At 47.7% G+C, this 16,472-nt stretch overlaps 1 protein-coding gene across 1 annotated transcript in view; it reads right to left on the bottom strand.

Moving 5' to 3' along the window:
* The window catches only part of LOC132206043 (fibrinogen C domain-containing protein 1-like), a 29,789-nt gene extending 13,846 nt beyond the window's left edge, over positions 1 to 15,943 (bottom strand). Inside the window, exons 1-6 of the mRNA XM_059638305.1 lie at positions 15,193 to 15,943; positions 10,751 to 10,888; positions 9,861 to 9,961; positions 7,570 to 7,629; positions 6,105 to 6,578; positions 4,405 to 4,567 (exon numbers count right to left, since the gene is read on the bottom strand). Coding sequence (XP_059494288.1) covers positions 4,405 to 4,567; positions 6,105 to 6,578; positions 7,570 to 7,629; positions 9,861 to 9,961; positions 10,751 to 10,888; positions 15,193 to 15,943 — 1,687 coding nt within the window. The remainder of the gene's footprint in view (positions 1 to 4,404; positions 4,568 to 6,104; positions 6,579 to 7,569; positions 7,630 to 9,860; positions 9,962 to 10,750; positions 10,889 to 15,192) is intronic.
* Between the last annotated feature and the right edge of the window lie 529 nt (positions 15,944 to 16,472).

Genomic DNA, 16,472 nt, shown 5'->3' with positions numbered 1-16,472 from the left:
GTGATATTCTTCAGGGGTCTTCAATGCAGTAGCACCATGGCAATGTCCCTGCATTAGTAATCCAGAACATTGTGCTAATGCTCTGGGAACAAGGTTCGAATCCCACCATCATTATAGAACATAGAACATAGAACATAGAACAGTACAGCACAGAACAGGCCCTTCAGCCCACAATGTTGTGCCGACCATTGATCCTCATGGATGCACCCTCAAATTTCTGTGACCATATGCATGTCCAGCAGTCTCTTAAATGACCCCAATGACCTTGCTTCCACAACTGCTGCTGGCAACGCATTCCATGCTCTCACAACTCTCTGCGTAAAGAACCTGCCTCTGACATCCCCTCTATACTTTCCACCAACCAGCTTAAAACTATGACCCCTCGTGCTAGCCATTTCTGCCCTGGGAAATAGTCTCTGGCTATCGACTCTATCTATGCCTCTCATTATCTTGTATACCTCAATTAGGTCCCCTCTCCTCCTCCTTTTCTCCAATGAAAAGAGACCGAGCTCAGTCAACCTCTCTTCATAAGATAAGCCCTCCAGTCCAGGCAGCATCCTGGTAAACCTCCTCTGAACCCTCTCCAAAGCATCCACATCTTTCCTATAATAGGGCGCCCAGAACTGGACGCAGTATTCCAAGTGCGGTCTAACCAAAGTTTTATAGAGCTGCAACAAGATCTCACGACTCTTAAACTCAATCCCCCTGTTAATGAAAGCCAAAACACCATATGCTTTCTTAACAACCCTGTCCACTTGGGTGGCCATTTTAAGGGATCTATGTATCTGCACACCAAGATCCCTCTGTTCCTCCACGCTGCCAAGAATCCTATCCTTAATCCTGTACTCAGCTTTCAAATTCGACCTTCCAAAATGCATCACCTTGCATTTATCCAGGTTGAACTCCATCTGCCACCTCTCAGCCCATCTCTGCATCCTGTCAATGTCCCGCTGCAGCCTACAACAGCCCTCTACACTGTCAACGACACCTCCGACCTTTGTGTCGTCTGCAAACTTGCTGACCCATCCTTCAATTCCCTCGTCCAAGTCATTAATAAAAATTACAAACAGTAGAGGCCCAAGGACAGAGCCCTGTGGAACCCCACTCACCACTGACTTCCAGGCAGAATATTTTCCTTCTACTACCACACGCTGTCTTCTGTTGGCCAGCCAATTCTGTATCCAAGCAGCTAAGTTCCCCTGTATCCCATTCCTCCTGACCTTCTGAATGAGCCTTCCATGGGGAACCTTATCAAATGCCTTACTGAAGTCCATATACACCACATCCACAGCTCGACCCTCATCAACCTTACTAGTCACATCCTCAAAAAACTCGATAAGGTTTGTAAGGCATGACCTACCCCTCACAAAGCCGTGTTGACTGTATTTGATCAAGCCATGCTCTTCCAGATGGTCATAAATCTTATCCCTCAGAATCCTTTCTAACACCTTGCAGACGACAGACGTGAGACTTACCGGTCTATAATTGCCGGGGATTTCCCTATTTCCTTTCTTGAAGAGAGGAATTACATTTGCCTCTCTCCAGTCCTCAGGTACGACTCCAGTGGAGAGCGAGGATGCAAAGATCTTCGCAAGTGGCGAAGCAATTGCATTTCTCGCTTCCCAAAGCAGCCGAGGACAAATCTGATCCGGGCCTGGCGACTTGTCAATCTTAATGTTTGACAAAATTTTCAGTACATCAGCTTCCTCTATCTCTATCCATTCCAGCATGCACACCTGCTCTTCAAAGGTTTCATTCACTACACAGTTCGATTCTTTCGTAAAGACAGAAGCAAAAAACTCATTTAGGGCTTCCCCTACCTCCTCAGGCTCCACACACAAGTTCCCTATGCTATCCCTGATCGGCCCTACTCTTTCTTTGACCATTCTCTTATTCCTCACGTAAGTGTAAAATGCCTTTGTGTTTTCCCGGATTCCTTCTGCCAAGCCTTTCTCGTGCCCCCTCCTGGCTCTCCTCAGACCATTTTTGAGCTCCTTCCTTGCCTGCATGTAATCCTCTCTAGCTGAACTTGACCCTAGCTTCCTCCACCTTATGTAAGCTACCTTCTTCCTTTTCACTAGAAGCTCCACCGCTCTCGTCATCCAAGGTTCCTTTATCTTACCCCTTCTTGAATGTCTCAGAGGGACATATTTACTCATCACTCCCAACAACTGTTCCTTAAACCATCTCCACATGTCTATAGTTCCCTTACCATGGAACAACTGCTCCCAGTCCATGCTTCCTAACTCGTGTCTAATCGCATCATAGTTTCCTCTTCCCCAATTAAATATCCTCCCATTCTGCCTAATCCTCTCCTTCTCCATAGCTATGTAGAATGAGAGAGTGTTATGGTCACTATCACCAAAATGCTCTCCCACCACAAGATCTGATACCTGCCCCGGCTCGTTTCCGAGCACCAAGTCTAGAATGGCCTCTCCCCTCGTCGGCCTGTCAACGTACTGCGTTAGGAAACCCTCCTGAACACACCTTACAAAAACAGCTCCATTCAAATCTTCTGCTCGAAGGAGGTTCCAATCAATATTAGGAAAGTTAAAGTCACCCATTACAACAACCCTACTGCGTGCACACTTTTCCAAAATCTGTCGACCTATGCTTTCTACAATCTCCCTGCTGCTATTGGGGGGCCTGTAGTAAACCCCTAACGAGGTGACTACTCCCTTGCTGTTCCTAATTTCCACCCATACTGACTCAGTAGGCAGATCTTCCTCGACAATGGAAGCTTCTGTAGCTGTGATACCCTCTCTGATTAGTAGTGCTACACCCCCTCCTCTTTTTCCCCCCTCCCTATTCTTTTTAAATGTTCTAAACCCTGGAACATCCAGCAACCATTCCTGCCCATGAGAAACCCATGTCTCTGTTATGGCCACAACATGACGCAGCCATTGTCGATTTTTATAAAAACCTGTCGAACTCAGGGAAGGAAATCTGTCATCCTTACTCAGTCTGGCCTACTTGTGGCACCAGGAGAATTAAGCTTCCTCACAGCATCGGGGACCTGGGTTCGAATCCACCCTCGGGTGACGGTCTGTGCGGAGTTTGCATGTTCTCCCTGTGTCTGCGCGGCTTTCCTCTGGGTGCTGAATTGGCCCCTCGTGTGCAGAGGTAGTTGGGTTAGCCGTGGAAAATGCAGGCCTACAACGATAGGGTTGGTGGGTGGGTCAGAGGGGGTTGTCCTTAGGAGTGTGGGTGTGGACTTGATGGGCTGAATGGCCTGATTCCACTCTGTAGGGATTCCATGAAGATGAAGGTGCACTGCCCAGTGCAGTGCTGATGGTGTGCTGCACAGTAGCTGGTGCAGTGTTTCAGAAGAAATATTAAACTGAAATATTAAATAATAACATCTCAGGCAAACGTGTCTGATCCCACAGCCACCAACTCAGAGCATGTTTCCTGCCAAAATGTATCCCTCAACAAATACCGCTAAGAAGAAAAATAATTTGCCCTACTGTTGCTACTTTCTTTGGGATCTTCCTGCGAGCAAATCAGTGGCTGCATTTCTTACAATGCAACCATTACTATATTTCAGATGGTACTTTATAGCGTGTCCAGCGGAGATTCACACGGATGATCCCTGGAATGGTAGGTTTAGCATATGATGAACGGCTAAGGATCCTGGGATTGTACTCATTAGAGTTTAGAAGGTTGAGGGGAGATCTAATAGAAACTTACAAGATAATGTATGGTGTAGAAGGGGTGGACACTAGGAAGTTGTTTCCGTTAGGCGGGGAGACTAGGACCCATGGGCACAGCCTTAAAATTAGAGGGGATAAATTTAAAACGGAAATGAGACGACATTTCTTCAGCCGGAGAGTGGTGGGCTTGTGGAATTCATTGCCACGGAGTGCAGTGGAGGCCGGGACATTGGATGCCTTCAAGGCAGAGATCGACAAATTCTTGATCTCAGAAGGAATCAAGGGCTACGGGGAGAGTGCAGGGAAGTGGAGTTGAAATGCCCATCAGCCATGATTTAAATGGCGGAGTGGACTGATGAGCCGAATGGCCTTACTTCCACTCCTATGTCTTAGAACATAGACATAGAACATAGAACATAGATAGAACATAGAACATAGAACAGTACAGCATAGAACAGGCCCTTCAGCCCACAATGTTGTGCCAACCATTGATCCTCACGTATGTATCCTCAAATTTCTGTGACCATATGCATGTCCAGCAGTCTCTTAAATGTCCCCAATGTCTTATGGTCTTATGGTCTGTGAGGATATCCTGAGGTTGTGAAACTCATTCTGTGTCTTTCTCAGTGCTGCATAGATTATAGACTGGATCCTTCAATCTGCCAGGCAAGTCAGTTGAACCTGGAAGTAGCGACTGATGAAGGGATGGAGGAGGTGATGGGATGAGTAACAGCACAGGTATGGAACTCACCATTTGGGCAGGCTCGGGGGTGCGCTCTGCTAGGATCCCTCATCAGATCAGCCTTCCCCTGGGACCTGATGGCTCCTCCCTGATGTCCTCGTTGGAGAGAATCTAGAGTGTCCTCCACTGAACCCACCACCTTAGCCAAGTTTGCTTGAGTCTCTGAAAGCAGCTGCAAGGGAGAGAATGGGTGTCAATGGGGACACACAGTAGTTGCCTGTCCGTCACCCAGCCTTGAGCCCACCCCCACCCCCTCACTCTCTGCCCGTCCACAGTGCCCTGCACATGTTCCATCCACAATTACAAAACAATATCCCTGCTTTTTTGATAAATGATCTTTTTTTCTGCGCTGAATCAGACAAAGTGACTTTATCCCAATTAGCTTATTTTAAATTTGTGATTATTTACAGCTATTGTTGAAGGGTTTGAGAAACCTCGCGGTATTAAAATAAAGAAAATGAGTAGCGATTATTTTTAATATTATAATCAGCATTAAGACACTCAGAACTGCACCGTGTGCATCAGACTGAAACTCCGACATGTGTTTGTAACGCAGGTCCATGAGTCATCAAGATAGGGCGCTACTTATTGAGCTATCTCTGGTTTCAACAGGGTCCAACCATCAGGAAAGATCACCGGTTTCTGTGGTCCACAGTGAAAAATACTCCTGCTTGTTGATCATGTCAGTGATCAAGCCACAAGTGATGACTGTGAATCGGAAAAACCCACCTGGTTCACTCATGCCCTTTAGGGAAGGAAACTGCCGTCCTTACCTGGTCTGGCCTACATGTGACTCCAGGCGCACAGCAGTAGTTGACTCTTAACTGCCCTCTGGGTAGTTAGGGATGGGCAATAAATGCTGGCCTAGCCAGTGAGTGAATTTTTTAGAAAAACCAGCATTCCTGTTGTATCGCTGCGTCTAGCCCATCTACTTGCTCCATCACTCTGAGATAATTCTGTACCAAGACACAGGTCTTGTTGCTGATATGACAACACCGCTCACAAACTGAAGGAAAAAATGGTGAAGCATCTTTCAGCATGGTTGTGGTGGGGGTCGGGGTTGGGGTGGGTACATTCGGCCCATCATATTTCTGCGAACTCAGACAAAGCTGTCAAACCAGCCCTCCGCCCCTGCTACTTCCCTTCTGCTGTGTAATGATTTAATTCTCCTATGTCTTCATTTCCCCGTTATTGATGAGTCTGCTTCCACCTTTCAGATGGAACTATTCACTGTGTAAAACTAAAATATCTCGCCCCCGCTGGAATAATCCAAACTCCTTGTCACTGAATATTGCTACCAGAAACTGTTTCTCTTTGTGTGCTGTTCCTAAACTCTGGATAATTTTGAAAGGTTCTGCTGAATCTTTCCGTTCTCCTTGTCCACCGGCAACCCAGCTTCCATTATTTCAAGACAAAATTAGAAGTTGCTGGAAGAGCTCAGCAGGACTGGCAGCATCTGTAGAGAGAAATCAGCGTCAACGTTTCGGGTTGAGTGACCCTCCCTGAGAATGCTGATTTGTTTCTGATTTACAGCATCCACAGTTCTTCCAGTTTTCTTTCTCTATTATTTCGATGCCGAACCAGATTCAGTGAAGGGATATTCATTCCCATGTGCCGACACGCCAGCGGGAATGCAGTTAGCAATGACAGTGTGTTTGTTTATGACTATAAACTGGCTGACCCAACATTCCTCCGTTTCACTCCCTTACCTCGATTAACCTGCCTTGCTCAGCCTGAAGAAAACTGAGCTCTTGGTTCAAACTGCCCTGGTCTCGCCTCAGGGCCTCGCAATCCTGCCTGAGCTGCGCCGTGCGGGTCATGAGCCGGGACACTTGGTCTGCCACCGTGACCAGGAGGGCCCTGTCCTGCCCTTCCGAAGCTTTCAGCTCATCCTGGCAGCTGAGCAAGGCAGTGAGAAGGGACGAGCGTAGATCTTCCAGCTGGGCTGTGTCCCCCTTGGCATCTGGGCAGTTAGGGTCGATGAAGATGTTGATCCTGGAGCTGTCGGCCTGGTCGATGGTGACCAGGGCCGGCACCTTGTCCTCGTCGGTGCTGATGAGAGGAGGGCTATCCACAGCGTGATGGTACTGGTTGAGGAAGAGGATAGCTCCGGTCACGGCCACAGCGAATAACACCACCAGGAAGAGCAGCACCAAGCACAGCATGTAACCACAGCTCAGTTTCTGGAACAAGCAGAGAATTTCAGAAATTAGGGCTCACGCTCACGTTCAACCAACAGCTTGTTTTTACATAGCACTTTTGCAAATAAATGCCCCAAATCATCCCAGGACAGAATTGGACGCCAGGTTGATCATAGAATCATAGAGTCCCTACTGTGTGGAAACAGGCCGTTTGGCCCCAACAAGTCCATTCCGCCCCTCTGGAGAACATCCCACTCAGACCCATTGCCCTCCCCCTGCATTTCCCGTGTCTCACCCACCTAACCTAAACATGATGCACATATTTCTCAGAAAAATAATAAACTTGATTTGAAGCATGATCAAATATAAGCTGACAGTCAGCAAAGATAACAAGGAGTGGAGCTGGATGGACACAGCAGGCCAAGCAGCATCATAGGAGCAGAAAAGCTGATGTTTCGGGCCTAGACCCTTTTTCAGAACTTCTTCTGGGCCGGAAACGTCAGCTTTCCTGCTCCTGAGATGCTGCTTGGCCTGCTGTGTTCATCCAGCTCCACACTTTGTTATCTCGGATTCTCCAGCATCTGCAGTTCCTACTCTCTCAGCCAGCGAGGATATTCTGTTCATGTGAATTAAGCACAAGAAAACATGCACTTCAGTACCAAAAGGATGCAACAAATTTAACAAAATGTGGAGCTGGATGAACACAGCAGGCCAAGCAGCATCTTAGGAGCACAAAAGCTAAGATTTATTCAAATTACTCCTTCAAGTGGTCATGTTGTGAAAGGCATTCCACGTCGACAGTTACAGTCAGCACGCCACAAATTCCTTCATATCAGTTTCTCAGAAGAGCCTTAACTTGCATTTAAAAACTTGTCCACTGCTAAACAATCTCAAAATCTGTTAACTCAGCCGAGTTTGAGAATTTCAATTTGGAATATTCCTCAAATGAATACAGTACTCAAACAGTCAGTAACTGAGTCACCTTGCTCGCTTTGAATGCTCAAAGCAACGCCACGAAACATGGGCCAATCACCATCCGCTTCTCGTGCAATAAACTTTGCTGCTTCCTTTTGAAGTGTGGGCACGTCTGAGGCTGCCCAGACGAACGCAAGATGAAAAATTTGCTCAAACTCTGGGGACCCCATGGGTGGCCCAGTCGCTTGGTGGTTAGCACTGCTGCTTCACAGCTCCAGGGACCCAGCATGGAGCTGGAGGAACACAGCAGGCCAGGCAGCATCTGACTCCTCTTGCTATCTCCAGGTTTGATTCCAGCTTTTTTGCAGCAGTCCTTGCTGGGAACAGTAGTGTCAGGCCTGTGGAACGCAGTGTGTGGGTTGCAAAGGAATCGCACAGAGAGTGGCGGGCGTGTGGAATGCGCTGCCGGCAGTGGTAGTGGAGTCAGATACTTTAGGGACTGTTAAGCGACTCTTGGATAGGCACATGGAGGATAGTAAAATATGAGAATGCAGGGTAGATTGATCTTAGTAGGATAATAGGTCAGCACAACATCATGGGCCGAAGGGCCTGTGCTGTTCTATATTCAATGTTCTAATACAGATAGGGGCCATTTGGTCCATCGAGTCTGCACTGACCCTCTGAACCCATCCACATTAACCCATCTGCTTAGCTTGCACAACCTTGAACAATAAGGGGCAATTCAGCATGCCCACATCACATGCACATCTTTGGTGGCTCAGTGGCACTGCTCCCTCACAGCAGCCAGGGACGTGGGTTCGATTCCAGCCTTGGGTGACCGTCAGTGTAGAGTTCCCCCTGTATCGATGGGCCAAACGGGCTGCTTTCACGCTGCAGTGATTCTATGATTCCTCTACAATTACATGTGGTAGGACAGACGCAGGGAGAACATGCAAATGCAAGCGGCTGGAACTGAACTTGGGTCTTTGGTAGTGTGAGGCTGCAGTGCTAACCATTGAGCCACTGTGCTGCCTATAGGCTCAACACAGGTTGTGCAAATTGAGTGGAAGGATGAGGATGTAAGCTTCAATGTAATGAAACTCAAATGAAGTGAAATTAAGGTCCACACTGGGCTGAGTAACTGATTTTTCCATACAGCACCACCTGTTGAATGATGGCACTAGCAAGCGTCTAATGCAAATTAAAATCTACACATCAATTAATGAGTCAGAATGCAAATATATGAGAAACACTGAGGATTTTATGCTGCGGGTTTCGTTCAGTTTTGCATTGTCGGCCTTGAGCTGAACTTAATGAGACAGGATCCTTGTCAGAGTACACAGTCATTTCCAAAGTCCCCTTGCCTGCTGTGAACATCAGCACTTCAGAAACAAGTGATTTTTTAAAATCTCCCCCTCAAATAGCCAGTCGTCACAGAGGACTTGCATTTATATAGCACCTTCCTTAACATCAGGAGGTCCCGAAGTGTGTTCCAACCAACAGACTAGTTTCTAAATGCTGGAATGTAGCAAAACAGCGCAAAGCAAGACTCCAGAAACAGCAGTGAAGCCAATAGTCTGGTGGCCCAGTGGTTAGCACCAGGGACCTGGCTTTGATTCCCCACCCACCCCCCAACTGGCGACTGTCTGTGTGGAGTTTGCGCGTTCTGTCTGTGTCTACCCCTTGGGTAATCTGGCTTCCTCTCACAGTCATAAAGATGTGCGGGTTAGGGTGGATTAGCCGTGCTAAATTGACCCATAGTGCCCAGGGATGTGCGGATTAGGGTGGGTTGGCCGTGCTAAATTGACCCATAGTGCCCAGGGATGTGCAGGTTAGGGTGGGATTGGCTGTGCTAAATTGTCCCATAGTGTCCAGGGATGTGCGGGTTAGGGTGGATTGGCCGTGCTAAATTGTCCCGTAATGCCCAGGGAGGTGCAGGTTAGGGTGGATTAGCCGTGCTAAATTGTCCCGTAGTGCCCAGGGATGTGCGGATTAGGGTGGGTTGGCCGTGTTAAATTGTCCCATAGTGCCCAGGGAGGTGCAGGTTAGGGTGGGTTGGCTGTGCTAAATTGTCTCATAGTGCCCAGGGATGTGCAGGTTAGGGTGGGTTGGCCGTGCTAAATTGTCCCGTAGTGCCCAGGGATATGCGGGTTAGGGTGGGTTGGCTGTGAGAAATGCAGGGTAACAGGGATAGGGCAGGGGGATGGGGATGGGTCTGGGTGGGATGCTCTTCAGAGGTTTGGAGCAGATTCAATGGGCTGAATGGCCTCTTTCTGCGCTGTGGGGGATTCTATGAGTCTGCTTTGAATTTGTCGGTTAGGGTGAATATTAATTGTTGGTGCTCCCGGGAGAACTCCCTGTTCTTTTTCAACTGCGTCTTGGTTCAGTCCCTGACCTGATGGACAGCACCTGAGACTGAGCAGCGGTCAGGCAGTGCTGTGCTGGGCTTTCCGGCCGGGATTCTGCTCTCACGTCCGGAGAATGGGACTTGAATCCACCGTGCTCCGACTCTGAGAACAACAGGCAGAGGAAACCCACCTCATCTCATCATCGATAGAGATAATAGGAACTGCAGATGGTGGAGAATCCAAAACAGCAAGGGGTCTAGGTTCGAAACGTCAGCTTTTCTGCTCCTAAGATGCTGCTTGGCTGGCTGTGTTCATCCAGCTCATCATGGCATCCTTTCATCTACTGTGTCCTCCTCCCCTCTCTGCTGGGGCTGCTTTTCTTCACTTTGCTGCCGGTGTTCCTTGCTGGCGGCTTTGCTGAATAGCCACTTGTCTTGCTGAAAGTTAATATGTAAGATAAACCCCACAGAGAACCGCGTGCCATGTGTTCCTCTGCAAATTTAAAACAAAAAAACACAGAGCTGGCAGTTTCTGAAATTGTTTGATTTGTTTCGCAGGATGTGGGCACTACAGAATCAGTAGGATCTGTGATCCATCCCCAGGTGCCTCCCTGAGGTGTGGAGCGATCGTCTTATGAAGCAGCCGGTCGTGAATTTGATTGCTGGATCATCTCAGAGGGCCCATTAAGGGATGATCAATATCTGGAAGCTTCTGATGGTGATGGGTGAGTTTTATGTCACAGCCCAGATCCTGTCTGTTTGGTTTTTATCATCCAATGGGACCCACAAATACCAATACAGCAATGAATTATTAATCGAAATCAGCAATGTTGATTGAGTGATTAAATATTCGCATTGCGAGTCTCCCACTGAGTAAAGACATATCCCACCTCCAAACAGATTTCTCTGTTATTCTCCACGACTAAATCCCCCACATTTCTGAACCAATTACCAATTGAAAAATAGGCCGTTAAACTTACGTTGGAGGGAGGGCCAGCTGCTTTCACTGTTCCTGGACCATGTTCAGCCTCATTTCTAAAAGGGCCACTACTTGTAACATTGTCAGCTGAGGGATCTCTCAGAGACGCACCTGAGGAAGCACATGGAGCCTCAGTTCAAAACTTACCCAGGCAGGGACCATCCTGACAACGCAGCACCCCCTCAGCACTGACCCTCCGACAGCACAGCACCCCCTCAGCACTGACCCTCCGACAGCACAGCACCCCCTCAGCACTGACCCTCCGACAGCACAGCACCCCCTCAGCACTGACCCTCCGACAGCACAGCACCCCCTCAGCACTGACCTTCCGACAGCACAGCACCCCCTCAGCACTGACCCTCCGACAGCACAGCACCCCCTCAGCACTGACCCTCCGACAGCACAGCACCCCCTCAGCACTGACCCTCCAAGAGTGTGGCGCTCCCTCAGCACTGACTGTCCAGCAGTGAAGCGCTCCCTCAGCACTCCCTCCGACAGCACAGCATCCCCTCAGCACAGAACCTCTGACAGCACAGCACCCCCTCAGCAGTGACCCTCTGGCAGTGTGGCACTCCCTCAGCACTGACCGTCCAACAGTGCCCACTCCCTCAGCACTGACCCTCCGACAGTGCCCACTCCCTCAGCACTGACCCTCCGACAGTGCCCACTCCCTCAGCGCTGACCCTCTGACAGTGCCCACTCCCTCAGCACTGACCCTCCGACAGTGCCCGCTCCCTCAGCGCTGACCCTCCGACAGTGCCCGCTCCCTCAGCACTGACTCTCCAACAGTGCCCGCTCCCTCAGCACTGACCCTCCGACAGTGCAGCGTTCCCTCAGCACTGACCCTCCGACAGTGCCCACTCCCTCTGCCAATGTGTATTTCCCTTAGTTCTGACGTTTCAATGATGAGGAGCTCCCTTGTCATTCTGTTGGAATGAACACTGAGACCTGTGACCTTGTTATGTAGTGATGAGCATACTACTCAGTGAAACTGACGGGGTGGTGCTGAGTGTTGGGCTGGGGGTGGACAAAGTCGGAAGTCACGCAACACGAGATTATAGTCCAACTGGTTTATTTGAAATCACAAGCTTTTGGTGAACCTGATGAAGGAACAGCGCTCGAAAAGCTTGTCATTTCACATAAAGCGATTTGACTATAACATGGTGTGGTGTGATTTTTGACAGTGAAACTGACAGCAAGTAGCTTTAGATGGAAGTTGGTTGAGGATTTGAGCAAAAAGCAATTGAGGGAGTTGCCTTTAGCGTTAGAGGGTGCAAAATGGGAGGCGCAACGTATGACCATAAGACATAGGATTGGAAGTACAGCCATTCGGCCCATCAAGTCCACTCCGCCATTTAATCATGGCTGATGGGCATTTCAACTCCACTGACCCCCCCCTCCGCCCACAGCCCTTAATTCCTTGCAAGATCACGAAATTATCAATCTCTGCCTTGAAGACATTTAACATCCCAGCCTCCACTGCGCTCCGTGGCAATGAAACATGAACAGTAAAATCCCTTCCTATGTTGGAAATTGGATGTAACCACAAGGATCATGTTATTCTGTGTCATGGTGTCCATGAGTGGTGGTGCATTCACAGGATATAAAGCTAGGGCTCCCAAAACCATCAGGTTTGCGTTGGTGTAACAGTGCCAACTTTATCTGGGCATATTCCTACTGGTTCTGTCTCACAGCTTCTCACCTCCAACACAGTTCTATTTCTCCGGCCAATGAACAAGGATTCAGAAATCTCAAGAAACAGGGGAGGCCATTTGGCCCTTCAGGCTGCTCTGTCACTCATCACAATCGTGGTGGATCCTCTAGAACATACAACATAGAACATAGAACAGTACAGCACTGTGTACAGGCCCTTCAGCCCATGATGTTGTGCTGACCTATTATCCTACTCTGATCAATCTACCCTGCATACCCGACATTTTATTATTCTCCATGAGCCTATCCAAGAGTCGCTTACATGTCCCTCCTGTACCTGATTCCATTACCGCTGCCAGCAGTGTATTCCACACACGCACCACTCTCTGTGTGAAGAACCTACCTCTGACATCTCCCCTATACCTTCTTCCAATCACCTTAAAATCACCTTGTAATAGTCATTTCTGCCCTAGGAGAAAGTCTCTGACTATCCACTCTATCTATGTGTCTCATCATCTTGTACAACTCTATCAAGTCATCTCTCATCCTTCTTCACTCCAATGAAAAAAGCCCTAGCTCCCTCAACCTTTCCTCATAAAACCTGTCCTCCAGTCCAGGCAGCATCCTGGTAAATCTCCTCTGCACCCGCTCTAAAGGTTTCACTTCTTTCCTGTAATGAGGCAACCAGAACTGAACACAGCATTCCAAGTGTGGTCTAACCAGAGTTTTATAGAGCTGCAGTATACCCGAAGCATACCTTTCCCCTTACACCATCTCCATGTTCCTCAACTCCCTGCAAACCAAAAATCTATCCATCTCAGTCTTGAACATAACTGAACATCCACACCTTCTGAGATGGATTATTCACAACACTTCAAGTGAAGAGGTTTCTCTTCATCTCAGTCCTAAATGATCGACCCCTTATGCTGAGAATGATACTAAGTACTAGTTCTAAGAGAACAACCTCTAACCATCCATCCCATCAAGACCTTTCAGGTTTTATATACTGCGGGGTGATCACTTCTAGTTCCATGAAACTCCAGAGAATATAAATGCGTTTCAGCCCATACGTAGAAGAACCCTTGGTCACAGGAATATAACAAAAGTCCTAATTGATTTTAATGTATGCATGATTTCACGCCTGAAAATTGGTTACGGAAGTACAGGAAAGAGGATGTTGAATTCCAGCACTCCAGGGCAACTCTGGAGAGTTGCAACAAAATTCAAGTTGTACTAAGTGCATGACACTGATTACTTTGTGAGATAGCTCATGGCGAAAAAATATCTGGTGTTGCTGTAATCATCAATGCTTTCCCTTCCCTCGTGTGCGGAGGCAATGATGATTAATATTTGGGAATTCCCACGACAAGATTAATTTCAGGCTGACAAGATTTTGAAGTTCTGCTTGTGTGTTTCGGGATTTGACTGATGGAATTTCATATCCATATTTTGCTGTTGTCGATGATGATATCCCCGTGGAGTTGCAAAGATGGAAAATATTATTGATCGATTTCGTCAGCAGGGAAGCAAGCAAGATCGGAAAACTGCAAGCAAGCTGAACATCTTTGGCTACTTGATTAATTACCGTGAACTAGTGCCAGGCTGTTATCAGAGTTTTGAATGGACCTCTCAAATGTTAATTCTGATCGCACCCTCTCTCTCTCTGTCTCTCTCTGTGCACCCTCTCTCCCCTTCTCTGCATCTGTAGCACTGTAGTCTGCATTCTGTTCTGTTACCCTGAGGCACTTTGTATGGCACTATCTGCCTGCACACAAAACAACACTCTTCAGAGATAGTAGGAACTGCAGATGCTGGAGTATCTGAGATAACAAGGTGTAGAGCTGGATGAACACAGCAGGCCGAGCAGCATCAGCGTCATGTGTGTCCTCTATTCATCTTTCAACCAGATTGGACTGAAACCCACGAGGAGATCAGGAAAAAATGGTGAGGGGGGTGTTGGAAACAGTGAGTTACAAGTGTTAGATTCTAAGAGTGGGTTGTACACATGAGGCTCGTATTACAGTTGAGTGAAGAGGCTTAAAGTTACGGTGTTTAAGATGTTACAAGATTTCATTGGATAAATCAAGAAAATCTATTTGCCTTATTGTGGTAGAATTCAGAATGAGGAATCAGAACCTTAAAAGTCAAGCCACAGGATGTTTGTGGTACAGTGGTAGTGTCCCTAGGCCTGGGCTAGGAGGTCTGGGTTCGAGTCCCATCTGCTCCAGAGGTGTGTCATATTATCTCTGCAACAGGGCTGGTTAAAGACAGCACCAAAAAAAAAGCGAGCATGTTCAAGGGTAAAATCAGAAAGCAATTCTTAAAACAAAGGGGAGGGAATGTACAGAATTCTCCTTCACCAAAGGATATTGAGGCTGGGAATCGACTGGTAATTTCAAAATTGAGATCGGTTGAATTTTGATAGATAAAGGTATTTTTATTCCCATATTCTCTCATATGTTGTGGCTGTTGGCCATCGTTTATTCACTGTCCCTAACTGCCATTCCAATCTGTGCATCTTGCTCACCCAGAGGACAATTAAGTGACAAACACTTTGCGGTGGGTCTCATGTCACACTTAGCCAGGTTTCTTCCCCAGCTGGGTTTTTACGTCAAAGTGGCGGTTACTATGTTGCTACAGGCTTTACATTCTAGGTTTATTAACAAATTGAAGTTAAATTCCAGAAGCTAATGGATGGGATGGGGTTTGACCCCATGTCCCCGGAGCATTAGCCTTGGCCTGCGCTGTACTGGAGTAGTTACATCGCAACTGCTTCCCTGTAAATGAGAAATTAAGGGTTTGGGTATCAGGACCAGCAGATGCTGTTGAGCACCAAGACCAGTAGATGAATGTGGGGAACGAAAACCAGTAGAAGTTGAGGTACCAAGACCAGTTGATGAATGTGGGGAACGAAAACCAGTAGAAGTTGAGGAACCGAGGCCAGTAGATGAAGTTGAGGAACCGAGGCCAGTAGGTGAAGTTGAGGAACCGAGGCCAGTAGGTGAAGTTGAGGAACCGAGGCCAGTAGATGAAGTAGAGGAACCGAGACCAGTAGGTGAAGTTGAGTAACCAAGGCCAGTAGATGAAGTTGAGGAACCGAGGCCAGTAGGTGAAGTTGAGGAACCGAGGCCAGTAGATGAAGTTGAGGAACCGAGGCCAGTAGGTGAAGTTGAGGAACCGAGGCCAGTAGATGAAGTTGAGGAACCGAGGCCAGTAGGTGAAGTTGAGGAACCGAGACCAGTAGATGAAGTTGAGGAACCGAGACCAGTAGGTGAAGTTGAGTAACCGAGGCCAGTAGATGAAGTTGAGGAACCGAGGCCAGTAGGTGAAGTTGAGGAACCGAGGCCAGTAGATGAAGTTGAGGAACCGAGACCAGTAGGTGAAGTTGAGGAACCGAGACCAGTAGGTGAAGTTGAGGAACCGAGACCAGTAGATGAAGTTGAGGAACCGAGGCCAGTAGGTGAAGTTGAGGAACCGAGGCCAGTAGATGAAGTTGAGGTACAGATCAGGCATGATCTAACTCAATAGCAGAATAGGTCAAGGGGCTGAATGTCCTCTTGCTGGTCTTCTGAATTGTTTGTGATATTAATGAATAGTCTGATATATAGAGTGGAATGAGAGGGTGTTAAATAATATAACATGGTGGCATTACAAAATGTTCAGGAGCAATGCGAAATCATTGGGAATTCTGTGAAATGCTGTGAAACAAGAGGGAAGAGAGTTGAATAGGAAGATGGAATGTGGAAATGTGTGAATAAGGATGTATTGTACAAAGTGGGAGAGAAACAAACACGCTGCGAGAGCTTAAAATTGCGTGAAGTAACTTAGAAGATCATGAAAAGAAGAGAATCAGGGTTGGACAGCGTGAACTTGTGAATATTTCCCCAACAGTCCTGCTAGATCAAAGCATAATCAATTTGAGCAGCTTGCACTCTGTTTTCTGCAATCGGGGCTCTGGGTTTTAGAAATCTCAATGCTGTGGATTGTAGGTTTCTGGATGTGATCACACTTCAGCTTCAAGGTGTGCTGCAAGACAGGGAAC

The sequence above is a fragment of the Stegostoma tigrinum genome, chromosome 29 (genome assembly GCF_030684315.1).
Source record: "Stegostoma tigrinum isolate sSteTig4 chromosome 29, sSteTig4.hap1, whole genome shotgun sequence".
NCBI classification, from domain to species: Eukaryota; Metazoa; Chordata; class Chondrichthyes; order Orectolobiformes; family Stegostomatidae; genus Stegostoma; species Stegostoma tigrinum.
This window is presented reverse-complemented; position numbering and strand designations above follow the sequence as displayed.